At 34.7% G+C, this 26,803-nt stretch overlaps 6 protein-coding genes and 1 long non-coding RNA gene across 7 annotated transcripts; 5 read left to right on the forward strand and 2 right to left on the reverse strand.

Moving 5' to 3' along the window:
- Positions 1-150: 150 nt before the first annotated feature.
- On the forward strand, positions 151-3,862 carry LOC106408514 (DNA topoisomerase 1 beta). Its single transcript, XM_048751358.1, has 11 exons — positions 151-706; positions 1,110-1,772; positions 1,861-2,055; positions 2,148-2,228; positions 2,314-2,373; positions 2,519-2,613; positions 2,707-2,818; positions 2,893-3,006; positions 3,080-3,172; positions 3,253-3,450; positions 3,580-3,862. The coding sequence occupies exons 2-11, from the start codon at positions 1,110-1,112 to the stop codon at positions 3,631-3,633; spliced, it is 1,665 nt and encodes a 554-aa protein (XP_048607315.1). The 5' UTR covers positions 151-706; the 3' UTR covers positions 3,634-3,862.
- A 2,901-nt stretch (positions 3,863-6,763) lies between these two features.
- LOC106389859 (DNA topoisomerase 1 alpha-like) lies at positions 6,764-13,459 on the forward strand. Its single transcript, XM_013830213.3, has 19 exons — positions 6,764-6,960; positions 7,223-8,662; positions 8,802-8,996; positions 9,109-9,189; positions 9,261-9,320; positions 9,423-9,517; positions 9,607-9,763; positions 9,858-9,983; positions 10,100-10,180; positions 10,279-10,369; positions 10,455-10,588; positions 10,689-10,757; positions 10,851-10,940; positions 11,038-11,141; positions 11,246-11,414; positions 11,496-12,261; positions 12,362-12,467; positions 12,892-12,939; positions 13,136-13,459. The coding sequence occupies exons 2-16, from the start codon at positions 7,241-7,243 to the stop codon at positions 11,562-11,564; spliced, it is 2,943 nt and encodes a 980-aa protein (XP_013685667.1). The 5' UTR covers positions 6,764-6,960; positions 7,223-7,240; the 3' UTR covers positions 11,565-12,261; positions 12,362-12,467; positions 12,892-12,939; positions 13,136-13,459.
- On the forward strand, positions 12,150-13,459 carry LOC106389880 (V-type proton ATPase subunit e1). The gene is made up of 4 exons (XM_013830229.3): positions 12,150-12,261; positions 12,362-12,467; positions 12,892-12,939; positions 13,136-13,459. Exons 2-4 carry the CDS (start codon positions 12,370-12,372, stop codon positions 13,200-13,202), a joined length of 213 nt encoding a protein of 70 aa, XP_013685683.1. The 5' UTR covers positions 12,150-12,261; positions 12,362-12,369; the 3' UTR covers positions 13,203-13,459.
- Positions 13,460-13,585: 126 nt separating this feature from the next.
- On the forward strand, positions 13,586-15,530 carry LOC106389869 (cell division protein FtsZ homolog 1, chloroplastic). Its single transcript, XM_013830219.3, has 6 exons — positions 13,586-13,936; positions 14,037-14,136; positions 14,225-14,454; positions 14,531-14,698; positions 14,780-15,013; positions 15,103-15,530. The coding sequence occupies exons 1-6, from the start codon at positions 13,667-13,669 to the stop codon at positions 15,376-15,378; spliced, it is 1,278 nt and encodes a 425-aa protein (XP_013685673.2). The 5' UTR covers positions 13,586-13,666; the 3' UTR covers positions 15,379-15,530.
- A 687-nt stretch (positions 15,531-16,217) lies between these two features.
- LOC106389889 (65-kDa microtubule-associated protein 1) lies at positions 16,218-19,936 on the reverse strand. The gene is made up of 6 exons (XM_048751370.1): positions 19,782-19,936; positions 19,442-19,535; positions 19,153-19,359; positions 18,141-19,082; positions 16,955-17,042; positions 16,218-16,864 (listed from the first exon to the last, which is right to left on the reverse strand). Exons 2-6 carry the CDS (start codon positions 19,511-19,513, stop codon positions 16,404-16,406), a joined length of 1,770 nt encoding a protein of 589 aa, XP_048607327.1. The 5' UTR covers positions 19,514-19,535; positions 19,782-19,936; the 3' UTR covers positions 16,218-16,403.
- On the forward strand, positions 19,634-21,727 carry LOC125583857. The gene is made up of 2 exons (XR_007320892.1): positions 19,634-19,771; positions 19,825-21,727. It is a non-coding gene; the product is annotated as an uncharacterized LOC125583857 (long non-coding RNA).
- Positions 21,565-24,418, reverse strand: LOC106389902 (trigger factor-like protein TIG, Chloroplastic). Its single transcript, XM_048751376.1, has 13 exons — positions 24,037-24,418; positions 23,872-23,955; positions 23,659-23,787; positions 23,498-23,586; positions 23,237-23,420; positions 23,075-23,165; positions 22,830-22,984; positions 22,661-22,753; positions 22,493-22,585; positions 22,316-22,396; positions 22,087-22,236; positions 21,900-21,995; positions 21,565-21,805 (listed from the first exon to the last, which is right to left on the reverse strand). The coding sequence occupies exons 1-13, from the start codon at positions 24,343-24,345 to the stop codon at positions 21,728-21,730; spliced, it is 1,632 nt and encodes a 543-aa protein (XP_048607333.1). The 5' UTR covers positions 24,346-24,418; the 3' UTR covers positions 21,565-21,727.
- Positions 24,419-26,803: the final 2,385 nt, after the last annotated feature.

A 26,803-nucleotide genomic window follows, 5' to 3' on the forward strand; every position in this document is an offset into this window, starting at 1 on the left:
TAAACATGAGTTTTGAGTCAATGCTTCATGCAAATCATGAAAATAGTTGGATTGGATCATTAGCCTATATAACAGCAATCAAAATACACACTTAATTGGATTTCAGACTTGGACTTAGGTTCTTAGCCCTTTATTTAAACCAATATACATGATAACATTATTCTTTATGAACTATATCATTCACTATATTTTCAGTTACAAGTTGAGAATTGTGTTTGCACTTTGTGTTAGCCGAAAAATAATACTTGATTTTTTCATATCTTCCAAATAATTAGTATGGATTTCACTCCATAATTTCCAGTCATTAGAAAATAAAATGATCATGAAATATTGTTTTCATCCTGACCCTTGAGTTCTCTTTTATGTTTAACATTAACTATATACATAAGGGTGTCAATCGGGCTAATCCGGTCTGGTACAAAATCCACAAAGATCATAAATATCTAACCCTGGTTTAGTCCGGTCCGTGTTTTAAACCTCCGGTCGGCGCTAAAAGGGCTATTAAGCTACTTGGGATTTTCAGGTTTAAAAAAAATCTGATATCCAATGCTTTTTTTTTTGGTCAAAGATATACAATGCGAAAAAAAAAGATTCGTGATCTAAACCCTAAACTAAGTATCCGCAACTCATATCTCTATCATTATAACCCTCGAAACTTCTTATCCTCCTTTTACAAACCAATCCTCTGAAACACAAGAAACGAGAGGTAAGAGACCCATGAGGAGTGTCCTCTGATTAATCGTGGCCGAAAGTAGTTGTGTCAATTTGATTTTGAATGGATCGATATAAGCTCAATTGTTACAAAACTCTTTTATTTATTTTTTCAAAAGTTAGGGTTTCTCGTTATATCTTCATCATTCTTTCCTCATATCCAATTCATTGACTCACAAAACTTGTGAAGTTTGACATGATTGTTACGGTCTTAAAATAAGATGTAGCACGTTCCCTTTTTGTTTGATCCGGACTGTTGAATGTGTTGATGCTTTTGTTTCGAACCGAATCTCAACAGTTTCCAAAATAATCTGTATTAGTTCAGTTCTGGTTGACCAAAAAAAAATTAAGTTCTGTTGCAATTATATATTTTTCCTTTTTCATTTGTTGATCAGCAGATGAGGTACTGTTCGGAAAAAGCTCCATCTGTGTCCAAAAGTAATGATGAGGGTTGTGAGGATGATAAGCCTTTGAGTGCCAGGGTTAAAGTTCAAATGTCATCGACGGTGCAGATAAAGATCAGCGTGTTTGCATCAAGTAGCAAGAAGAGACCTTTGGTTGATAATATCAAACGAAATGGTTCAAAACCTAAAGGGCAGAGTTCTCAGTCACCTTCTAAGAGACATCTTGAGAAGGGAAGTTCTTCGAATCAATCCTTTGTTAAGAGGCCTAAGCTTTTAGGTAACGCAGCTACTCCAGATATCAAAGGGAAGAATCTAGACGCATGCAAGCCTTTGAAAGTTAACCAAGCAACTGTTAGGGAAGAAAACTCAGATGGTGATGATCATCTCCCTATTGCCTCAAGGATGAGGTCAGGTTACTCAAATAATAAATCATCATCCTCTAAGACAAATGCTAGTAAGATGATAGCTTCTTCATCCAGAAAGATAGCTAAGAACATATGCGTGAAAGATTCTAAAGCGTTACCTTTTAGAGATGGGCAAAAGAAATGGACAACACTAGTGCACAATGGTGTTCTTTTTCCACCTCCATATAAATGTCATGGGGTTAAGATACTGTATCAGGGAAAGCCAGTTGACTTAACTCCTGAACAAGAAGAGGTCCTTTCTCTGTCTTTTCTTTTAGAGTGTCTCTGTCCCATGATTGATTATTTTTTTGCTTACGTAGTTTCTCCATTTCTATCTCCAGGTTGCCACTATGTTTGCAAAGATGAGAGAAACGGAATATTACAACAAACCATTGTTTAGAGAGAATTTCTGGAATGATTGGAGGGAACTACTTGGAAAGGACCACGTGATTAGAAACTTAGATGATTGTGATTTCAGTCCCATATATGAATGGTATATGCAGGACATTGAGATAAGGAAACAAATGAATGCAGAAGTAAATAATAATTTTCTAATAATATAACAGCTTATTAATATGCTATCCTGAAGTTGGTGCTGATAATGTAATAATATGCTAATGATGTGCAGGAAAAAAGAATTCTGAAGGAGGAGAAATTAAAGCAGGGAGAGAAATACATGTGGGCAGTTCTTGATGGCGTCAAAGAGAAGGTAAATACTGTCACATTGTTGATAGGAATATATCTTTGGCATTTTGGAATTTTCCGACATTAATTAAGTTGCCACCATATTACAGGCTGTAAATTTCAGAGTTGAACCCCCAGGCTTGTTTCGTGCTCGGGGAGACCATCCTAAGGTATGTGTTGCTTCTTTTGTTCTTATATTATTCTTGAACTATATGTGTTCTGTTGGTGGGCTTTCTAGTCCACATTACACTTAGAATAGTTTTCTTCTTTGCTACCCTAACTTCTACAGCTATCTCTGCATTATTTACTTTATAGATGGGGAAACTCAAAAAACGGATTCGTCCTTGTGATATTACAATCAACATTGGTAAAGATGCACCCATTCCAGAATGCCCTATCCCTGGTGAAAGGTCATTTTTAATATTTTGTGTTTCTTGTGGAAGAAGACACATTCGTTGTTGTTTTTTCTGTGACGTGATTTTGAGAATGTTGTTTCTTTTCAGATGGAAAGAAATTAAGCATGACACTACTGTCACATGGCTTGCTTTCTGGAATGATCCCATCAATCCAAAAGTGTTCAATTATGCATTCTTGGCAGCTAGCAGTGCGTTAAAGGTAATGAGCATTTGATTCCTCTAAAGGTGTTTTTGTTTCCCTTTTCTAATCAGCGGCTTGCCATTTATTAGCAGCGCCTTAGAGAAGCATGCACCAAAGATCTTAGTGACAAGGATGCAACAAAACGGGAAACAGAGGCTACTACATATCTTATAGATAAGCTATCCCTTAGAGCTGGAGACGAGAAGGTAATGTAACGTAACAACAATACTTCTCTAATGAAAGAGTGTTACGATCTGAATTGTTTGGTTATATCCTAAGGTCACCATCATTTCTGACCATGATCAACGTACTGTCTCGGAATCTAACGGACCACAAGCTGAGAGGCTGGCTGTGAAAATAGAAGAACTAAGGGTAAAAATAAATATAAGCAAGTGTAATAGCTTTGATCAGAACAGTTTCCTCAGTCTCATTGTTTTTGTATTTCAATGCAGGAGAAAATAGAAGAGCTGGATATCGATCTCGATGGGACTGAGAAAGAAACTCCTGCAACTGAGTGGACGTCAGATTTTTTTATAGTTGAGCCGGTCAAAGGGACTGACAGCAATGTTCCTGTTTTCACTGAGCCGGCTACTGAACTGGCTGATGTGTTAGCCTCAGAAGTTCCTAAAGAAACTGCTATCTCACCTGAGGTTGAGCCTGTTCTTACACAAACTGCATCCAATAAGGATGAGTCTTTAATACAATGATTCTCCTAAGCTAGTACCTTGTCGTTGACTCTTTACATTTTTGTCTTTTGGATGCTTCCATGGATGTGGCAGAAACTGGAGTGTGCATGGAGGAGAATGACTCAATGGATGCGGGTGAAAGGATGAACTCAATGGTGATAAGGGAACCACCTCTGGAAACAGAAACTTTGCAGGAAAGTGAATATTCTGGTCCGAGTAGGTACTAGGTAGCAAAGGAGTACGGTTGGAGACTGTGGTATCTGATCTGTTAATACTCTCTCTACTATGTAGTTGTTAGATTAAACATTCGCTTAATCATGTCTCCATTTTCTTCTCAAAACTGTATGGTTTTAACTCCTTGCTTAGTTACTCTTTTACATGTTTTTAAGTTTTAAGTTTTAACTAAGTACTAGATTTTGACCCGTGCAACCGCACGGGTGTTTGTTTTCACTTTTCTATACATAAATTATTGTTTTAGAACATAAATGATATATATTATAATGTTAATCATATACTTAAATATTTATATAACTATTTCAAATACAATAATTTTATAATTTACATGTTATAATTAATTAATTGTTTAAACCTTATGTATTTGCCACTTCTTATTATATATTTATCTTATTGTATTTGTATTTAGTTATTAAGCAAATTAATATATTCATGAGAAAATATATTTAAAAAATATTTTGTAGTTAATTTATGCTAAATTCTGACCCGTATTTCAAAACTGGATTTCTTTTTACCAATATTTTTATGCTTATTCATTTTAGATAACTTATTATTGTATATATAAAAGTGTGAGATATGTTAATTTTTAGACATGTATTATATAGTTTGTTAATTTTAAACCGTTCTATCATCATATTATATTTTAAATAAATAGTTTATATTTATGAAAATAAAATTTATAAATTTATCAATTGAATATAATTTTATCATATTTATTTTAGCATAATAATTATATTTTAACATGATCATGACTATAAAAATAGATAAAATAGGATATAATTTATTTATTTTCATTTTTAAACGATAACTTCAAATACATTAAGTTATTTCTTAAATATTACACAGATTTATTAGAATTTTTAAATATAATATATAAATATATATTATATTTAAAATGAAAATATATTATGATTAAAGTAGTTACAAAGATTTTATATTATTAACTTTAAAGAAATACATATTAATTTTTATACATATATTATATAGTTTGATAATGTTAACCCATTTTACCAACATATTAGATTTTATTTTTGAACAAAAATATTTTATAATTACGAAAATAAAATATATAAATATATAAATTTAATACAATTTTATTATATTAACTCAATATAATAATTTTATTTTAATATGATTGATTATGATTATATAATAACTAAAATATTATAGATTTTTTTATTTTTCATTTTATATAATTGAATATATTAATGTATAATAATATTTTAAACTAATTTCAAAATTAGTGAAAATATTTAAATATAATTTCGAAAATGAAGATCTTGTAAAAATCTTTTTAAACAGATTTGTTAGAATTTTAAAATAAATATATTTATATTTAAAATGAAAAGATATCAAAAGATACTATGATTAAAATATTTTAAAAAATATATTTATTATTAGTCTGAATTAAAATATAGTATGAATTTCTATGAATATGTCCATTAGGTCCATTTTTTAAAAAATCACACATGAATCAAGGTTGTGACTTCTGTTTTAATATATAAGATTACTTTTGTTTCAAAATATGTTGTTTTAGATAAAACTCAGAAGAAGAAAAACTATTAATCTTCTAAAACACTATTTAATAGATAAATTAAATATAATTTAACTAATCAGAAAGACTGTAAAAAATAATTGATTATACATCATCCAATAAAATAAAAAATTATAGAGAAAAATAACTTATATCTTTGAAAATATACTTTTAAAATCATGTTGCCAAAAAAAAAACTTTTAAAATCATTTATATGGTAAAACAGATGGAGTACTCTTTAGTAAAAAAAAGTGACATATCAGATCATCACAACCATCTTAAAAATATATTATTATGATTTTAAATTAGAAACAAACAAAAAAGAGAGATATCCCCATTAAGAAAAATAGAAAATATTGAAATTGGGAAAGTTCAGATTTTCTGTTAGAAATTAGAATATTATATATATTTTTGGTTTTGATGTTAATATGTGAGATTCAGATTCCTTTATTTTATTTTTAGTTGTATTTTAGAAGTAAAACGCATAAAATTATGTTTATTTGTATATGTTAAACGGTTAAATATTTTAAATTTTAATATCATTAATATATTTAATTAACATAATTAAAAAACTTTAGGTTCGGTTTAGAAAAAAACAAACCAATCAATTTGAATTGATAAAATCTGTAACCAAATGGTTTAGACACATACTATGATTTGGTTTTAATTGATTTGGGTTCGGCTGAATCAGTTTGGTTGAGTTTTAATTTTTTGCCCACCCCTAGTTAAGTATGTTGTTTTGCTCATTAGGAAGTTGTTTCATCTAGTAGATTAGCACCAAATTTTTTCATATTTTTTTTCTTAAAGTACCAACTATTTGTTGGCACGTTATTTTACATGATACCATATTTGATTTAATAAGATTGTAATAATCACGAGGGAGTAAATAACTATTTAAGAATCTTTTATCTTCTTTTCATAGTGGTCTACTCAAATATGTTTCACAATTTAATAAAAGATAATTTTCTCAAAACACAGAAATGAATTTTTTTTCACCAAAAAAAATATAAAAAAATGATCAAAAAAAATTTCATTAAAAAATGTTAAAAAATAAAATTCCATCATAACTGTACAAACATAAAATAATTATTTTAATAAAAAAATAAACTTTTTATATTCCTAAATAATGCGTTTTTTTGAATCTGAATCTTTCTATTAATTTTCCGATTTTTTCAATTTTTTTTTGAATCCGAAATTTCTTTCCAAAAATTATCTGTAAAAATTATTTTAACTTTTAACTATTAGTTTAAAAAAAAAATCTTAACCACACCCTTTAAATTTAAAACTTTTTAATCTCATCCTAAAATGTTTTTTATAGCAAACTAACCAATGATTAATTAATCTATATATATATATATATATATATATTTTTGATCAAATTAATCTATATTTTTTATGTTATATATCTTTATAATGGATTATGGCAAAAAGAAAAAAAGAAGTTGGTGGCGGTCAGAGTAAAAATCTCTGGCGGTATACTTCAAACCGGAACAGTGAAGCGGTAAAATGAAAAGATTTGGCGCGACTGAATACGACGTCGTTGAAACGAAAACCCTCAAGCGGTAGAACTCTCTAACCTGTCGAGAGTCTCCTCATGCCTTAGTCTGTGCGGCGTCTGGAACGAGAGAAACCACCAGAGCACAGGAGAGAAACCAAGGAGATAGATATAGGCTTCCCTCTACAATCTCTTCAATCTCTAGAAGAAGGTATCTTCCTCAATCCAACGCTTACCCTCCCAAATTTGAATCCGATTCAGCTCAATTTTCATCATCATCCAGAAATTAGGGTTTCGTGTACGGATTTGGGGATTTTTCGATTTGTGTTGTTATCCAGTTATGTCTTCATCTAATCATGATGTAGTGAAACATGCGCGTTAGTTACGATGCTTGTAGTCGTGTAATGTTGTTTGTGTGTCTTTCATTTTTGGAAAGCTCTGACATTTTTGTTGTTGTTTTGCTTCTTGGTCAGACGTTGTTCCATCCGGACATGGATACCGAGACTGTTTCAAACGCTGTGATAGAGAATGAGTGTGTAGAGGACAGCGATGATGATAAGCCTATCGGGTTCAAGAGGACAAGCGGTGTTGTTTCTAATTCGAATCAATCAAAATCCAATACTCAGAGAAGCAATGCAGTGTCTCCTTTGAAGTCTCCTGTGACGACCCCTAATGGAACCACTCCTTCCAATAAAACTTCTGCAATGACATCTTCTAAAGCTTCAACAGCAAAGTCATCGTTGCAGAATGAAGAGGACAGCGATGATGACAAGCCTATCGTGTTCAAGAGGACTAGTGTTGCATCTAATTCAAAATCCAGTACTCAGAAGAGCAACGCAGTGTCTTCCACCAAGGTGTTACCTTTGAAGTCTCCTGTGACTGGCCCAAATGGTACCACTCCTTTGAATAAAACTTCTTCTTCTAAAGCTTCACCAGCAAAGCCACCATTGAGGAATGATACTACGCCCTCTGCTGTTAAGGGTAAGAGCCAGTTAAAGAATGATCAGTCTGAATGTAAAAGCGAGCGTGAGGATTCGGAGGATGAGAGACCTTTAAGTTCTATACTATCTGGGAACTCCAGTCGCTCAAATAAAGGGCCAGCCTCTTCGAAGCAGGTTTCTTCACCGCAGCCAGAGAAAAAGAATACTGCCGGTCGACCTCTTGGTGGAGCAAATAGAGTCGTAAAAGACGAGTCAGATGATGAAAAACCAATCTCGTCAGTGTTCCAAAAGAAGACTGGCAGTAGTGGGATGTCAGGTAGCAAAAAGGTCTCCAGTGATGAAAAGAAACCTTTGACGAAAAAGCTGCATCAGAATGGTTCTGCAGTTAAGAGCGAAGTGCCGGATTGTAAAGTCTCAGGTAAGAGACCTCTGGAGAAGAATCATCCTGCAAATGAATCTTCCTTGAAGAAGCCCAAGGTCTCAGCTTCAAGTACATCAGGGAAGATGAAACAAGAATCTGTTAAAACAGAGAGTTCTGCTGATAAGGGAAGGGTTTTGGTTTCACCTACAGCCAAGAGAGCGAAACCAGTATCTACCAAGGAAGATGTCTCTGATGACGATGACGATGTTCCAATATCCAAGAGACTCAAATCAGAGTCCTCCAGCAGTAAAGTATCAGCTGCAAAGCCTAAAGCAGTAAAAGGAAGTTCTACATCAGCTGCAAAGACGAAAGTAACAAAAGTGGTTTCTCCTCCGTCCAGGTCCAGGACAGTGAACAAAAACTCCAAGAAAGTAACGAAGGATTCGAAATATTCCTCGTCTTCCAAATCTTCACCTTCCTCTAGTGATGGGCAAACGAAGTGGACGACCTTGGAGCACAACGGAGTAATTTTTCCGCCTCCGTATAAGCCGCACGGCATCAAGATTTTGTACAAGGGGAAGCCAGTCGACCTAACAATCGAACAAGAAGAGGTTATCCTCTCCACCCATACCCTCAATTATACTGATTATATAAATATTTTGTGGTTCATCTTAATATCCTGTGTGCTTTTCTTCTGTTATGCCAATAAGGCATTATCTTCCACGCTGACTATATGTCGATGATATGTAGGTTGCAACAATGTTTGCAGTGATGAAAGAGACGGACTATTACACTAAACCGCAATTTAGGGAGAATTTTTGGAATGACTGGCGAAAACTGCTTGGGAAGAAGCATGTGATACAGAAGTTAGATGATTGTGACTTCACTCCCATATATGAGTGGCATTTGAGAGAGAAAGAGAAGAAGAAACAAATGAGCACAGAGGTAGTTAGAAATATATTTTTTTCTTGCCGTGGTTTTCCTTGGTTCTGTTATTGTATTGCATTGGTGCCGCAGAACTGGTTTTCTTATTGTTGATTTTTTTTAATCTGAACAGGAGAAAAAAGCTTTGAAAGAAGAAAAACTGAAGCTAGAGGAGAAATATATGTGGGCTGTTGTTGACGGTGTAAAAGAGAAGGTGATTTCCCCATAGCGTTGTCATTGTTCCCAAGTCAGAGTTCCTTGCTCAGACTTCTGTTTATCTTTCAGGTTGGTAATTTCAGAGTTGAACCGCCTGGGCTCTTCAGAGGCCGTGGAGAGCATCCCAAGGTTATTCCCCTTTCTTAGAGACTTGTTTTTGTGATCATTATACCTTGAAGTTGTGGGTTTGGATGGCTTAAATTAAGGCATGGTCTATTCTGTTTTTTTCAGATGGGAAAATTAAAGAAGCGTATCCATCCATCTGATATCACCATGAATATTGGGAAAGGTGTTCCTGTTCCAGAATGTCCGATCCCTGGTGAAAAGTATTGTGTTTTTTCCCCATGGTTTTCCTCCAAAAGAAAAAAGCACTATATAATGATAATACTAAGCTATGAGAGATGTGATTCTGCAGATGGAAAGACGTAAAGCATGACAACACAGTCACGTGGCTAGCTTTCTGGAATGATCCCATTAACCCAAAAGAATTCAAGTATGTGTTTTTGGCAGCTAGCAGTGCCATGAAAGGGCTGAGCGACAAGGAGAAGTATGAGAAAGCCAGAAATCTCACGGTAAATCAATCAGCTTTCATTGTTTTTTGAAGCTTGTGCTTACGCTATTACTGTTTCTCTCTTTTAAGCAACATATTTTTTTCTCTAACTGCAGAACCACATAGACAGTATAAGAGCAACTTACACGAAGAATTTCACATCCAAGGATGTTGCAAAGAAGCAAATTGCCGTTGCTACTTATCTCATTGATAAACTGGCACTCAGGGCTGGAAATGAGAAGGTAAATGTTGATTTAATATTTTGCAAATTGAAAAAAAAGAAGATATTCAGCAAATAATTGAAGCGTAACCTGAATGTTTTCTTAAGAAAGCTCATATTCTATCTCTTGATTTGTAGGATGATGATGAGGCAGACACTGTTGGTTGTTGTACATTGAAGGTTGGAAATGTGGAATGTATTCCTCCAAATCAAATAAAGGTATTAAATCAAATAAGTTGTTTTCATACAACGAGAAAGAATACGCTACTGAGGCAAAAAGACCTATTATCTCACTCATTTCTCCCTTTGCATCTCAGTTTGACTTTCTCGGTAAAGATTCAATCCGGTATGAGAACACAGTCGTGGTTGAGCCTCTTGTTTACAAGGCCATTGGACAATTCCAGGCTGGTGAGTTATGGACTGGACTTTGTATTTATCATACGTAATTTTTTCCGTGATTGAACCAACTAACTGGCTTTTTTGTTCCATTCAGGAAAATCCAAAGAGGATGATCTATTTGATGAGTTAGACACAAGCAAATTGAATGCTCATCTTAAAGAGCTTGTACCTGGTCTCACAGCTAAAGTGTTCCGTACATATAATGCTTCATTCACATTGGATGAACAGGTATGTTCACAGTCGTGTTCCCTTTTAATGTGTATTCATATTTCTCCATTTCCCTTAGAATTTTTCACTAACTATATTCTGTTTTAATGTGTGTTAACAGTTGAATGAAAAGATGGGAGCTGGAGATGTTACTCAGAAAGTAGTAGTTTATCAGCAAGCAAACAAGAAGGTAAGTGATTGTTCATTCTCCTGGTGATTTTAAGTTCTGTACATAACCTATGTGTCAGATTCATGAAATACTTACTCTTCAACACTATTTCAGGTTGCCATAATCTGTAATCATCAGCGTGCTGTTTCAAAGTCACACAGTGCACAAATCGAAAAACTGGATGCGAAATTGAAAGAACTCCAGGTAAACAGTTTTTTTCCTGTAAGCTTTTGATAACTTTTTGAAGTTTCTTCTCGGTTCATTATATGCCTTCTGTTTTTTTTTTTGGGTAATTCCGCAGAATGGTCTTGGAGAGCTCAGAACCAATCTCAAGCGAGCTAAAGAGGGGAAACCACCAGTGGAAGGTTCTGATGGAAAGAAGCCAAGAAACTTAGATCCAAACGCGTAACATAAACCTCCCCTCTTTACTTGTGGACAGATTTGTCTAGATATCTATTTCTGTCTTTAAACATTTACGCCCTGCCCCTGTGAATGATGTAATAATGCAGGTGGGAGAAGAAGATAGCTCAACAGGAAGTAAAGATAGAGAAGATGAAACGAGACATGCAAACAAAAGAGGACTTGAAAACAGTGGCGCTTGGCACGTCTAAGATAAATTACCTTGATCCTAGGATAACCGTGGCATGGTGCAAACGTAATGAAGTACCAATCGAAAAGGTAAGAAGCTTTTCTTAAACTCTCAAATATGTCCTCTTCTCTCAGTAAAAAAAAACTCAAATGTTGTTTTCATTGTGGTAGATATTCACCAAGTCTCTACTGGAGAAGTTTTCATGGGCAATGGATGCAGAACCAAGCTTCAGATTCTAGTTATTGCTGGAGGTAAAGAGAAGGTGTCTGAGTTGGGGCAAGTATGGTTGTGAAAGGCATTGAAGAGCAATGGAAGTGAATAAGATAAAGAGCAAAGAGGAAAAACCGGCCTTTGTTTTAGATATTTATACCCCAAAAAAAAAAAAACTCAAGCTGTTGTTAATTTTAATTACGTAACTTTCATTTTTACCATTTTCACCGTGACTTGAATGTTATGTTACCTTTTTAGATGATAGAAAATTTGATGAAAATAGTTTCCGTTTTTGAATAGTTAAGGCTTTGAATGGTAACTGTGGTTTGAGCGGTGCGGGACAAGTGGTTTAACTGCGGTGCGGTTTTAACAGTTATATGTTATATGTAGAGATTTTTGTTACTGTTAATTGCAGGGCGGTTCGTAACGTTGGAAGGCTAAGTCACTTATGATTGTTGGAAGTTGAGTAGGTTTCTCTCTCTTTCATAGTCAATTTACATTACAAACTTTTTTAACTTGACAATGAGCTCCAAAAAAAGTTAAAAATAAAATAATTACTGTATTTGACTTTAACCGGGCGAACATAAGGAGGATAAAAAAAGGTTAGATTGGGCTATTTGTTTGGCCCTCACAACATCGCGCGGATCCAAATCCAGATCATACCAAGGAAGAAGAAGAAGAGACGCACCATCTTCCATCTCCAAGAGGGAGCTTTCATTTGAATCTGTGAGATCTCAGACACTTTCTCATCTGGCTGCCCAAGGCTGGCTTTTAACTGTTGTCGATTAGAATCACGTGTGATTAATTAATTAATCTTGGCCTGCAGGAATTGAGATGGGATTCCTAATAACAAGCCTAATCTTCGTGGTCGTTGGGATAATTGCTTCTTTGTGCGTTCGAATCTGCTTCGCTAGAGGCCCTTCCACAAATCTGTATGTTCCTTTCCTTTCCTCCTCCTCTTTTGATTTTGCATTTGTCAATGTTAACTTGATTGATTGATGCATCAAAATATTAGATTGGTTTCCCAGAATTTGGTGTCACGTGAAAGATCAAATAGTGTAATCTAGAATTGGTATTATGAATTATAAAATGATTCATTGACTTTTGAATAATCTCTTAGTTTCTTTGAATTTGGATCCTTCTTGTGATGATTGATAGATAACCACGAGAGTACTAGTGAAGAGATAGTATTTGACTCACAATTTGCATTCTTAATCTCTTGATTGCCTTTACTGTTTATTCTTTAAGAATTTAAAGCTTTGTTATGTGATCTTTTTCCCCTTATTTTTTTGAGGATTTCCTGTAACCATGTTTTGCATCTTGTAAATATTTCTGATATTTGTTTGTCTGATTCAGGCTTCACTTTACCTTGGTCATTACTGCGACTGTCTGCTGTTGGATGATGTAAGTTTTATGTTTCAAACACACACTTTCTTTTTTTTTCCTTTTGTTGCTTGCTAGCAGTTTACAGCCATTGTTCCTCCTTTCTCTCTAGCATAAACACACACTCTTCTGGTAGTTTAGCTCGATACTACGTTGCTTGGTCTGACCTAGTTGGTCACATTTATCTTACATTTGTTTGTCTGTGGGATTGTGGTAGGTGGGCGATTGTATACATTGCGCAGATGAATCCTCTGATTGTCCCAATCCTAAGCGAAACAGAGTAAAATAGTCTACTCGGACTAAAACTAGAGAAAAGTTATGCGCAATTCCGGGTTGGCTACCTTCTTCTATTTGGATCCTTGTTGTGTATCTTCAATCTTTTAAACGGTTTGTAATTCTTTATCTTGGTGGTGTGAACAAATCGAAAAACTTGTTGTCTCTGTATTATTGAAAATTTTCCTTGTATTCTCAGTCAGTTCCCAAAACAGCTGAGATACTCAGAACAATGTATTGTTTGATGAAATAATGTCTTTGACACGTCCTTGATCATTTAATTGTTTGGTTTCTGCTGCTATTTTCATTTCAAGTCTTCTATCATCATCAAGCATTGCAATTTCCACGCGAAACGGCGTCGTTAGAGTGATTCTTGAGAAAAAGGGACCACTCCATCTCTTCGAACCAACACTGAGATGTTCTCTTCATACTAAAACCCTAAAAACCTCATCTTTTTGCTATACGGTGACCAAAAATGGCGATTACGCCGTTGGCTCAGCTCAACGAGTTAACGATCTCTTCCTCGTCCTCCTCATTTCACGCGAATTCGATATCCAATTCGTTGCATAGCAGCTTCGCGAGTACGAGAATCAGCGGCTTCACGAAACGAAGAAGCGATTCAAAGTCCAAGTCTTTGCGGCTGAGATGCTCCTTCTCTCCGATGGAGACCGCGAAGATTAAGGTCGTTGGTGTCGGCGGTGGCGGTAACAACGCCGTCAATCGCATGATTTCCAGCGGCTTGCAGGTCCCTCTCTCTCTCTCTCTCCTCTCGAAGAAAGAAACAAATCAATTTCATCCTTTTTGCTTCGAAAGATCCCATTTTGATTCGTCCTGTTTGATGACAGAGTGTTGATTTCTATGCGATAAACACGGACTCTCAAGCTCTGCTTCAGTCTTCTGCACAAACCCCTCTTCAAATTGGAGAGCTTTTAACTCGTGGCCTTGGTTTAGTCTAGACTAAGCAACGTGTATCCTTTATATGTTAAAAGATGTGACCTTTTTGAGTGTTGACACTCTCTGTTAACTAACGCAGGTACTGGTGGGAACCCGCTTCTAGGAGAACAAGCTGCTGAAGAATCTAAAGATGCTATTGCTAATGCTCTCAAAGGATCTGACCTTGTTTTCATTACTGCTGGTATGGGTGGTGGCACTGGCTCTGGTGCTGCTCCTGTCGTTGCTCAGATTTCAAAGGAAGCTGGTTATTTGACTGTTGGTGTTGTTACCTATCCTTTTAGCTTCGAAGGTCGTAAAAGATCTTTGCAGGTATATATATATGTCTTGACTCACCGTTTCTTGTTTTAAATGTCATGTTATGACTAATTGTGTTTTGACTCTCTAGGCGTTGGAAGCTATTGAGAAGCTGCAGAAGAACGTTGATACTCTTATTGTGATTCCAAATGATCGTCTGCTAGATATTGCTGATGAGCAGACACCTCTTCAGGACGCTTTTCTTCTTGCGGATGATGTTTTGCGTCAAGGAGTTCAAGGAATCTCTGATATTATTACTGTGAGTTCCTGTCTTTGTAAAGCTCTTACAAGTTGGTTTGATGAGAATGTTCACTGATTGTATCTGTTGTTCCTTTTTCAGATACCTGGACTGGTCAATGTAGATTTTGCGGATGTGAAGGCGGTTATGAAAGACTCTGGAACTGCAATGCTTGGGGTAGGTGTTTCCTGCGGCAAGAACCGAGCACAAGAAGCAGCTGAGCAAGCCACTTTGGCTCCATTGATTGGATCATCCATACAGTCAGCTACTGGTGTCGTCTACAACATCACCGGCGGAAAAGACATTACTTTGCAGGAAGTGAACCGAGTATCTCAGGTGCGGAAATCTTGATTCAGTTCAGTTTGGGATATTGTATTACACAATCCACAGGCTTGTCATGTGTTGGTGGGGGGTTGCTTTTGCAGGTGGTGACAAGTTTGGCAGACCCATCAGCCAACATCATATTTGGAGCTGTTGTGGATGATCGTTACACTGGAGAGATTCATGTAACGATAATCGCCACGGGCTTCTCACAGTCTTTCCAGAAGACTCTTCTGAGTGATCCAAGAGCAGCTAAACTCGTGGACAAAATGGGATCATCAGGTCAACAAGAGAACAAAGGAATGTCTCTGCCTCACCAGAGGCAGTCTCCTGCAAGTATCAACACCAAACCATCCTCTCCCCGTAGACTTTTCTTCTAGCATTTTATTTTGTTTGCCTTTTTCGTTTTTAAGCAGATTCCTTTATCGAAAGTGTAATGATCTTCAGGCTCAAATATCATTTGCTTATGAGTTTGCTACAAATTGTCTCTAAATCAAAGCTAACCTATCAATCTCAATCTCATGTTAATGCATAACTTGCACGCAAATCATATATACAACCGCTATGCGCACAGACAAGATTAGTAAGCAGTTGTGCTCATCTATAAATGGAGCTATATGATCATATTAGATACACTAAACATAGTATCTAAACAATAAACAAAGCAATAATAGCCTATGCTTATACATGTGTCTAACATTAATGTAACCGAAGGCTTGGATCTCTACATCAACAGCATCCCCAAAAACTAGATCGAATCTTTGTTTTCTACTGTGGCTTTGTCATTAATAATCATATATGAGGCTCTAGGACCACTAGAAGGAATAGACAATTCACCATAGCCAGTGCCGGTCCAACATTCTCATTTTTTTCTTGATGCCCTAAGCTCATTTAAAATTTTATGCCTTTGTTATTTATATAAAAAAAAAATTATGCTCTATATACAACTAAATTTTTTGCTTAAAATATGATGCCCTAAACGGTCGGTTACCTCGCTTATGCTCGAGACCGGCCCCAGGACGGCCTGAAGTGGACTCTCCTCCTTTAAGCGCTCATGTCAGCCACCTTTCAAGTAGCATACTTATTACCAGCGCGTAAACTCATCACCACTGACATAACTTCTCAAGGTACTCACCAGGTTTCAGTTGAGATTTATCAGGACTCGGGCCAAATCTCTAAAGAAAATGTATGCAGTTTTGGCGGTGTTCCTGCCACAGTCTCAACAAGATACTTTCTGATATTCCATGGCAAACAACATTAACAAAACATACACATACGCATTCTACTACACAATTCTACTCACAAACATCTTTTTGTCTTCTCTCAGGTGTTTCACAGAACCCTCTCTCAGCCTAAAACAACTCACAAACAGAAAGAAAGCTACAGATATATTCCTTTCTCATCTTCACGGTGAAGCTGAAACTTGATCTGCAGCACCAGAAACCGGAGACGAAGCAGCAGCTTCCTCTTTCGAAATGGCAACATAGTTCGCAGGAGCAGCCGGCTTATTGAGACTCTCCCTTCTCCCTCCTTCTTTCGCAACAGACCTGCTTCCATTCTGGTTTGCATTCAAAGATAAACGCCGGTTGGCTCCTCCGTTGTTAGCTCGTGTCCCCACAGGTTTCTTAGCACTGACTGGTCTTGCTGCAGTGCTTGGCCTTGTGCTAAACGCAGAGTCTTGCTCTACGTGTGGCTGTTCTTGAACCTTCTTTTGCTCCCTCAGCCTCCGTTTCTCATCTTCTCGTTCTTGCCTGAGCATACCGTACTCATCCAACATAGCTAGCAGAGGAACACCATCGTATGCAAAGGACATGCTGTGTTCCTCTTCCCAAGCTCGGATCTTGGCGACCAATGTGTCAACCATGGCTTTTCCACAACAAACAAGAAAGATTCCAATTAAGATATGAATATCAATCAGAGAGAATGTTTAACTTTGAGTTCTTCTTCTAGACATACTAGGAATCTTGCTAACCAGAATCCTGGCTTTCTCAGCTCTCTTGAGATTCAAATGAGCTCCTCTGCTTGAACTGTACCTGTTGTGATCCTGTTCTCACAAATCAAAAACCATGGAAAGAAAAAACTCAAGATCCAATTTAATGTTATTGTCTTATGTCAGGTAGTTTGGGCCGGGTAGTGGTAGTTCGGTTCGACCAAAATCTCGCCGAACTGAACCGGAAAAACTTCGGTTCGATATTCCGATAGTTCAACTTTCTTTTTTTTTTTACCAAAACTAACCGAAGTTTTTTGTTTCGATTATCTGTTAGGTTGAAAATTTGGTTGAAAATTCGGGTATTTTGGTTAATTTCGGTTAATTTTAGTTAAATTTAGTTACTTTGGTTTAAAATTTTGAGTTACTTAGGTTCAAAATTTGTTAGCAAATTTTGTTTATTTTGTTTATTTATTTTTATTTTTTTTAAAGGGCAATTGTCAATAATAGCACCTTTGAAGTTTATGTCTCAAAAATAGCACTAGAAGGAGAAAGTCACAAAAATGACATTCATTAAAAGGTAAAATATCCCTAATACCCTTGGTTTAAAATTAAATAAACAAACAAAAATAAAAAAAATAAAAAAAAATGAAAAAAAGAAATTTTGTTTATAGTTTCAGATTATATGTTTTCAGATCCGAAATTTTTATTATTTTTTTTTGAAATTTTTTTTTTATTTTTTTTTTTCAAATTTTCTTTTTATAATTTAAAAATACTTTTTGAAACTGTTTTTTAAAATTTTTATTGTTTATTTTAGTATTTAGTATTTATTTTTTATAAAATTTTAAACCCTAATTCCAAAACCCCACCCCTTAACTCTAAATCCTAATGTTTGGATTAATTAACCCAAGGGGTATAAGTGTATATTTACTTCTTTAATGAAACCTATTTTTGTGACTTTGAGTCTTGAGTGCTACTTTGGGAACAAAAACTTGGTTTAGTGCTATTTTAGTCTTTTCTCTTTTTTAAATCTTGAAAGACTTAACTAACGATTAACCGAAAATCAAAGTTTTTTTATAAACCTGCTAAATCGAACCGAACTTCTCACCGAACTAACCAAAATTTTTGTTCGGTTTGGTTTAAAATCCGAGGCCTACTAGTCTAATGATTCATCACAATGTGTGACTGAGAAAGAAAAAAAAAGCAAAGCATTACCCGGTTGTAGTCTTCTAACCAGCTCTCTTCCTCACACGCAGACATCCATTTCTCAACTCTGTCCAATACATCCTTCCTACTAACCGCTTCTTCTCTAGCCTTAGCTATCTGACTATCCATATCCGCCAACAACTCAGTATGCTCCACGTTCCCAGCATCAATCAGCGACATGATCCTCTCGCGAGCCGACTCAGGGTTTATCTCCACGTGCGCACGAGCGTATATCTCCTCTAGCTCTGACTGTTTCTTGAATGCAATCTCCTTCATTCTGCTGGCTTTCAGCTGGTCAAGCCTGTCCACTTCCACCTCAGCCTGGTTGATCAGATCACGTGCGAGAGCGCCTGGCGAAGTGACGTCATCTACTGAAGATGAAATGTTGCACGTGACGTGGTTGAAAAGATCCCTTTCTTCATCAGGAGTGTCCATCAGGTTCCAAAGATCAACCAGCTGAGTGGCAAGCTCTTGAAGCTTTCGAAGTCTTTGCTTCTTGTCATCTTCAAGAGTCAGAACGGTTTTAGACAACATTGAGAGAGTGTCGTTGCTAATGCTCTTGGCCTGGACAGCTGTTTCTTCATCTAAGCTTGGGTGAACTTGTGTCACGGTGGTTAAGAAGTCCAAAGTGAGAACGGCGCATAGGTCATGGACAGTGCTCACAAACTCGAGCACTTTCTGCAGCCTGTCGCTCTTCTCTTTCTGAAGCTCTTGGAGTTGGCTGTGGAAAGAGTCTAGTTTCTTGAGAGACAGGTCAGATTCATCGACTATAGGAGGAAGTGGAAGCTCGTTACTACTCAAACCACCAGCAATCTCTCCGGAGATCTTCTGGATTTGTGATTGCACATCGGAGAAGGCTCTGACTCTCTCCTCTTTCTGTTGCCAGAGTTGTTCGAGAGCTGGTGCTATAGCAGCAAGCTGTTCTTTAATCGTTCCAGAAGACTTATCTGGCTGCAATAGAAGATATAACTCAATTACATATTCAACTTCTAAACTTGGGACAAGAAAGAAAGAGACTTACAATGCCATTAGCAAAGGTTTTTTCTCCAAGAGAGGTAGTGAGGCTGGAGAGTTCAGCGTTAGCATCAGACAAGGTCTGAAGAAGCTCGGCGCGGGACTTGGCAGCTTGTTCAACTTTTCTTTTGTAAACATCGAGACACTCTTGCTCTATCTGGAGAAGCATCTTGTCTCGTTGCTCATCGCTCTCACCTACTTCATCCCATATTTCCTGTTTTTTAAACAATAATGTTATTCATGCCATAACAAGAACTGAGTAAAAGCCATGCAACAACTTCGATATGAGATGGTACCTGCAGCTTTTGGAGTAAAGTACCACAAGTAATCTCCCCGAGATGAGGACTTTCAGCATCTGTGACCGTCATTGCCGCGAACTCAGAAGGTTTCCTGTAGAAAAGATCAAAACAAATGACAGTTAGAGACTATAACTACACTAAGAGCTAAATGGTACACAGCATTTCACAGTGACTAATGAAAATTGCTAGAAGTAAATTAGATCTTTCTTAATAATATAGCAGAGCAAGCTTGGAGCAAAACAATCAAACAGCATTGGATGATGAAACCAAAGCAATCAAAACAAAAACATCAAACTGATCAAACCTAATAATAGTAAAAGAAAAGGGGTATGGTTACCGAGATTTCGAGGGTTTTAAATGAGTCTCTCTCTCAACAAGAGGTGTTCTTGTAGATCTGAAGCTGTGTGACGACAATATAAACTCAAAATACTGTTGAGAGAAAATCTTTGAGCAAATGATGATGGAGGAAATCTATCTACGGATGGATGGAATGGAGAGGTGGAAGAGACGGAGTGGTGCTGTTGGGACCCACACTTCTTTGTATTGTTTTTACGATGGAAATTTTATCACACCCCTTGTTTTTCTGCTTTATTACAAAACACGACACTGTCTTCCACTCTACCTTGACTTAAGATACTTTTTGCTTGTTTAACCAAACCAGTTACTTTAGTTTTTTTTCTCCCTTTCTTAGATTCTCATAAATAAAAATTGGTCTATGTAATTTTCAAACTTTTATAAATTTAAGGATTTAAATTAATATGTATCATTTTCTTTTAATTTATATATTTGTATTTCTAAATCAGTTTATAACAATGTAATAGAAATTATTCGGTAATATATATAAGGGAATTTGTGGTCTATAGTCCAAAATGATAGTTTAGTGATGAATCTCTGTAAATCCATTGTTTGTGGAAGTAATTAGTGAAATCACCTGATTGTTAATGGTCTTCTTATTGCCGTAAAAGTTGAGCCAATATTTAAAAAATTGAGGCAATTTTTAAATGTACGCAATTAAAAAATTGAAAGTTAAATGTATCTTTTTTTAATGGAAGCGAACTCCACTAACCCGACACTACAAACAACAATACACAAAAAACAATAAACACTAATAATGTAAAAAATTATAAGAGTGAAAATTAAAACGTAATGTAAAAATTTATTTATTATTGAGCAAAAAATAAGCAAATCAAATAAACTTACAAACCAAAATAAATTGAAAACCACACATGCGTACACCATCAAATGAAAAACTATGACATACTTAACGAGTCGAGTAATACCAAGAACCTCGATCGCATTCAGTATGGTGCTCAAAAACTACTAGAAAGACTATGATGAAAGTAACTACACGAGGTTAGATAGTATGTATACCGAGACAGCTGAAATTTCTGAGAAATGTAAGCAAGAAGAAAAATGTGTTTAGAAACTTTTCATTATTATGTTAATGTATTGTTGTGTTATTAATTAATGTAGTTTTAATTTATAAATTAAAGTGTTTGTTCTTCATTTGCTTTACTTTATAAATTAATGTGATTAATTTATAAATTAAAGTGTTTGTTCTTTGTTTGCTTTAATTTATAAATTAATGTATTTTTAATTTTTAAAATATTTATGAAAATGATTATTATTTAAAAATAAATTTGAAAGGTGATATTAAATCGTCAAACATCTATAAATAACTCTGTCGAAATATGATTACCAAACCTTTTATAATTGGGGAGATGATGTTAGTAGTTTGTACTAAGATTGGTGAAGTAGAAATGATGTTCTTAAAAATCATTTATTGCAATCACTGTTTTAGAGTATCTCTAAAAGCATCCTTAAAGTCTTAAATATAAAATTTTGTGCATTCCAAAAACAACCATAAAACTTTAAATTTTAAGGTTTTGAATAATAAAACTTCAAATATAAAGTTTTACTGTTCAACATTTTATATTTGAGGTTCAATATAAAATTTTGTTTTTGGAGATAAACAATTTCAAACCTTAAATTTAAGTTTTTGCCAAATCTTAAAATAAAATTATTTTTGGAGATACTCTTTAACATTATAAACAGTTGTCAAATTTATGTTATACAAAATCATCATTTTAAAAAGTGAAAAATTACAAAAACAAAAAGCATTATATTCAGAATAATTCATTGCAACTAGTAAAAACAATAAGTCTTACAAACAATCATCGAAAATAGTAAAAAGGTCTTTCTCATGACAAAATAATCATAACTCAAAATAAAATGCTCGTGAAAAATAGAACATGTAGATCATTCATACATTACTTATGCTAATCAACGAATAATGTATTGAATTTCAGCTCGTTCTTTCAGCCACTCTAGCACTTTTGCTCCTTCTAAAATCTCTTGTACCTAAACCACCAATTCAACAAGAACCTCTCTCTCTCTCAGTTATCTTATAGTTAAAAGGAAAATGATAAATACTTAGATTCAAGAGAGTACTAACCTGATCTTTCACACGTTCCTCATCGTACTCTTGTTTATGTTTCTTGAACTCTGTGACCGAGTTCTCCACTTCTTTCACTAGTTCATCTGTTGAGAACTGCATTCAAGTTTTTTAAACAACGTCTTGTTACTAATTTTTTCTTTGTTGCTATCTCCGAGACAACAAGAGTATAAGCATATAAAAGTACCTCTAAGTTTTCACGCTTGAAGATATCTCCAACAGCTAGATTCTGCTTGATTATGTTGGTAATGCTCTCTCTTTGAGTTTCTAGAAACTCATTCACTGATTTTTGACTTGAAAGAGAAGCCAATTGATCTTCTGTGAGTTTCATGTTACCCTACAGCACCATGTCATTGAACATTAAGCATCTTAGTGACAGTAAAAGAGAGTAAGAGATATAGAGTTAAAACGCTTGCCTGAATCTCTAGAAGCCTAGCTCCATAAAACTGTCTTCCTTGTTCCTCAAATAAAGACTGAGGAATCTCTACTTCAACCATCTAAACAATAAAAAGAAGCAATTGACAATTTTTTCAATCACACAAGATCAACATTGTTAATGGTTCAAAAAGCTTTATGAAATTAAATAAGTTGACCTTTCTTATCTGTTCAAGAATGGCGTTGTCTGTTGCTTGCTCCTTGGCTTCCTCCTCCATCTCTTGGCATCTTTTAGTCAGAGTTTCTTCAACCTGTTCACTTTTTTTTCTTTAGAGAACTACAGTGAGAGAATAAAATCTTTTTGGTTAAATCTCTGTGTTCATTACCTCCTTCAAGGTGGTGCATCCGGGAAGCAACTTATCAGCAAGTGAATCATCTAAAGTTGGTAAATCTCTGTAGAATAGTTCCTTACAGTCAACCTGAAGAAAACAGACAAGGTTTAACACATCTAATGGTATCACCTTTGTCTCCATGTCTTGTAAAACAAGAACTCACAGTGAACTGAGCACGTTGGCCACGGAGGGTTTCTTGCTTCCATGATTCAGGAAACACAAGCGAGAATGACTTTGATTCCCCAGCTTTAATTCCTAAGATTGAATCAAGGAATCCAGGAAGCAATCTGTTCCCTTCTTCCGTGTCAAAATGAAAACCTGCACACATTATAACCACACACTTCAGCATTCATGTCCAAAACAAAAAAGATGATTTTGAATGAAGTAAGAGATATGGCTCTGATGAACCTTTGCTTTCAGCATCAGGAATAGCTTCACCCGTTGACCCATCCTCGTCTATAGTTGTAGCAGATATATCAATCACCGCAAGATCTCCCACCTGCACAGTTTTTAATGATACAATGAGTGAGATTCAAAACCAATACAAGCGCATGTCATGCATTCAGTTACCTCTAGACCTCGGTCAGTGACAATCTTCAAAGCGCCAAGGGACTTGTACTTCTGTCTAAGCTGTCTTTCACAAGCTTTCTTAGCGTCAATCTCATCGCCTAATTCAACAACGACCTTCATATCTTTATACCCATTCTCAGGGTTCCATTTCAGCTCAGGGACCACATCAACAACCACCTCGTAACTGAGAGGAACAAGAGAAAAAAAGACAGGTGAAGTCATTGCTACACTGTGTTTTTTTTTCAGATTCTTTGCATATACCTAAGAGTCTTGAGCTGAGAATAAGCCTTCTCCATCTCCGGAAAGCTGCTTACTATCTGTATAGAGTCTTTTAAAGCCTTTCCAGTCACCTACACAAAAAGCCAAACATCAAAGGGACTAAACATCATAATCGAGAACTAAAGAAATAAAAAGTTACTTACAGACTCCATGGCGTGAGGAAGTGTTCTTTTCAAGATAGATTCAACAGTAGCTCTCAAAACGTATGGCCTCCCAACGAAACCGACAATGATATTCTCTGGAACTCTCTTTCCAGGACGGAATCCAGGAACCTAGTTTTATTCAATAACAACAACCATTTCATTACAATGGAACTGGTTTCTTACATTATTGTCTTGATTCAGACATTTTTTTACCTTTGCCATTTTCATGAACTCGGTCAGGACTCTCTGGTAACAATCTTCACAGACAACTGCTGGAACTTCCACACTCAGTTTCACCTAAAATTTCAGACAAAACTACTCAATGACACACACAAATGTTCCAACAAAAAGACAAAAAACTTGAAGTCTCTCTCTTACACTTGAATTCGGCGCTGGAATCTCCTTGACCTGAAGCTCAGCGGGAAGCTTGTCTTCCTTTACGCTCGGTTCAACCGCCGGAGCGGCCTTGGTTGACGCCGCTGATCGCCGGACTCCTCCACCACCGCTGCCAATTTTCTTGGCGGCACAAGAAAGCTCCAAGGGCTTGATTGGTTTCTTCAAAAGCCTACCGTTGAATCTTAGCAGAGAGCAACCATCACGAGAGAGGAACAAGCTATCGGATTGGAAGAGACGTCGTGTTGAAGATGAATGAAAAGGATTAATCGAGCTGATAACGCAGAGCTCCATTTTCGCTGACTCTCTCTCTCTCACTCAGAGATTGAAGAAAGAGGTTTTTTGAAGCGCCACTTCTTGAAGATAAAGCTGCGTTAATTTACATCTATATCCTTTAAACAGACAGAGGCCGCTCTGAAACGCTGTGTTTTATCTACCCATTTATTATAAATATCAACCCATAGAAATTAATACAAATATATACAACTACATACAAACTATATACAGTAAAACCTCTATAAATTAATAATGTTGGGACTTTAGAATTTTATTAATTTACAGAGATATTAATTTACCAAAGTTTCTTTTTTTAGATTGTATTCATTTTTTTGAATATTTTTTATTATAAAACATAAAATATTTGACTTTTATATTGTTTAATTGTCTTATTTGGTATATATTTTTATGTTATTACGTGATTTTCGATATAACTTTACTAAATATTATCAAAATATAATAAAATGTTAAGAAAAATAGATGTATTTTCATCGTGAATATAAAATCAATAATATAGTGTTTAGTTTGTACTTATATAAAAATATATATAGATATATTCTTAATTTATGATTTTAATGGAACTATATATTTACATGGAAGTTTTAAAAATATTATTATCTTACTATTTTATCGATTTCTATCATATTTTACAGCGGTCCAAATTGGGACGGACAAAATTTATTAATTTATAAAAATTATTAATTTATAGAGTATTAATTTATAGATATTCTACTGTACAAACTTTTGAAATGAATAGCCCGCAGTTTATGAACATCATTTTTGATGATAGATCAAAGACTATTTTCAATTTATTTCTACTTTATAATAGTATATAGAGGTAATTTTACCTTTTCCCAAAATGGATATTGATGTTTTCTTTTATGTCTAAGAAATGAAATAGCCTTACTCTATTTATATCCAAACCTTATAATGAATTCCACTACAATATAGAAATAATATTTGAATAAATCAGAATGGTCAAATTATATGGTCTCGATTTTGAAAAAAACGACTACTTACAGTAGATTTGTTTAATAAAAAACAGTAATTGAAACATTTTTTAATAAACTGTAACTGAATCATTACAATAAAAGTGTTGAAAAAATTATACAATAAGGTAGATTAAACATAAAATCTTTCAACATGTTGAATAAAAAAATTGGAAACACCAATACCACATGTTATGTTATTATTGTTTGTCCAAAGTCTTAGATTTCTTTTTCACCTTTATTATGTAAAACTATTTTTCTATAGTAAAATTAATTTAATTTTAAATTATATATATAAAAATATATCATTTTATACACTATAGATAGTGATTAATTTACGTACTTTAGATATATAAAAATAAATGTCTTTCAATATTTTTTGAAATAAATCACAGTAGCTCTTTTAATAATATATAACCATAAGAATAAAGCATAAAGGAAAACAAGTATATAAAATAAAAATAGTGAGATATACTATTGAATTTTATTAAGAAAATCGTAATAAATTATAAAATTTGAATGTATGTGAGATGGAATAAGGAGGAGATGATGTACCATGTTAAAGGATAAGAACTAAAATACTGAATGTAAAGAGTATTGTGGATAATTTAAGGAATGTTTATTATGGAGCATTGGTCAATAAGAATCTTGTAAATACACATCATCAAAGGCACTTTCATAAACATCATAGACTAGTCATTGTTATCTTTTTATCCCAACGGATGAAGATTGAGACTAATACAATACATCATTTTTTCCACAAAACTGTAGCATTAACCAAACTACAAACTCTAACCTATTCACCAATTTTTCCAAGATATCCAACTATTCATAAAAATACAATGCATAGAATGGCATGGCGAAATCATGTTCCAATTAGTATGATTTTACTAACAGCTGATACTAATTATACAACCAAACTAAAAGGTTAAACATATATAAAATGAATATGAAAAAAAATTACAAGTGGAGAAAACAAGCTGAGATTGGCACGGTTCATTGATATTATGGTCTTGTTGTTGACATTGGAGAAGGTGAGGTCGGGGTAGTATGGTTCATTTCGTTTTAGTGCACAAATTAATGGTTTTTCTATCCCAGCTTGGATCGCTGCACGACAGTTTGTAGAATTCATCATGAGATTTGGTCAGGTTGAGAGAGAGAAAAAGAGAGAGCTTTGAATGTTTATAAATTAACTTGCCAACCTCATTATTTATGATACAAATTGAGGTTTATAATATTAATGCAAATACATAACTTTGAGTTATTAATTAATACATACACAAATGTTATTTATTCTAAACATATTATTTATATTTTAAACACTCACTTGAGTTATATGTTATAATATTCTGTTTGATGGTATACACATGTGTGGTTTTCAATTTATTTTGTTTTGTAAGTTTATTTTATTTGCTCAATATTTGTTTATTTTTTGCTCAAAGATAAATTATTATTCATGTTATGTGTTAACTTTCATTCTTATATTT

The sequence above is a fragment of the Brassica napus genome, chromosome A2, assembly GCF_020379485.1.
Source record: "Brassica napus cultivar Da-Ae chromosome A2, Da-Ae, whole genome shotgun sequence".
In the NCBI taxonomy this organism is placed as follows: Eukaryota; Viridiplantae; Streptophyta; class Magnoliopsida; order Brassicales; family Brassicaceae; genus Brassica; species Brassica napus.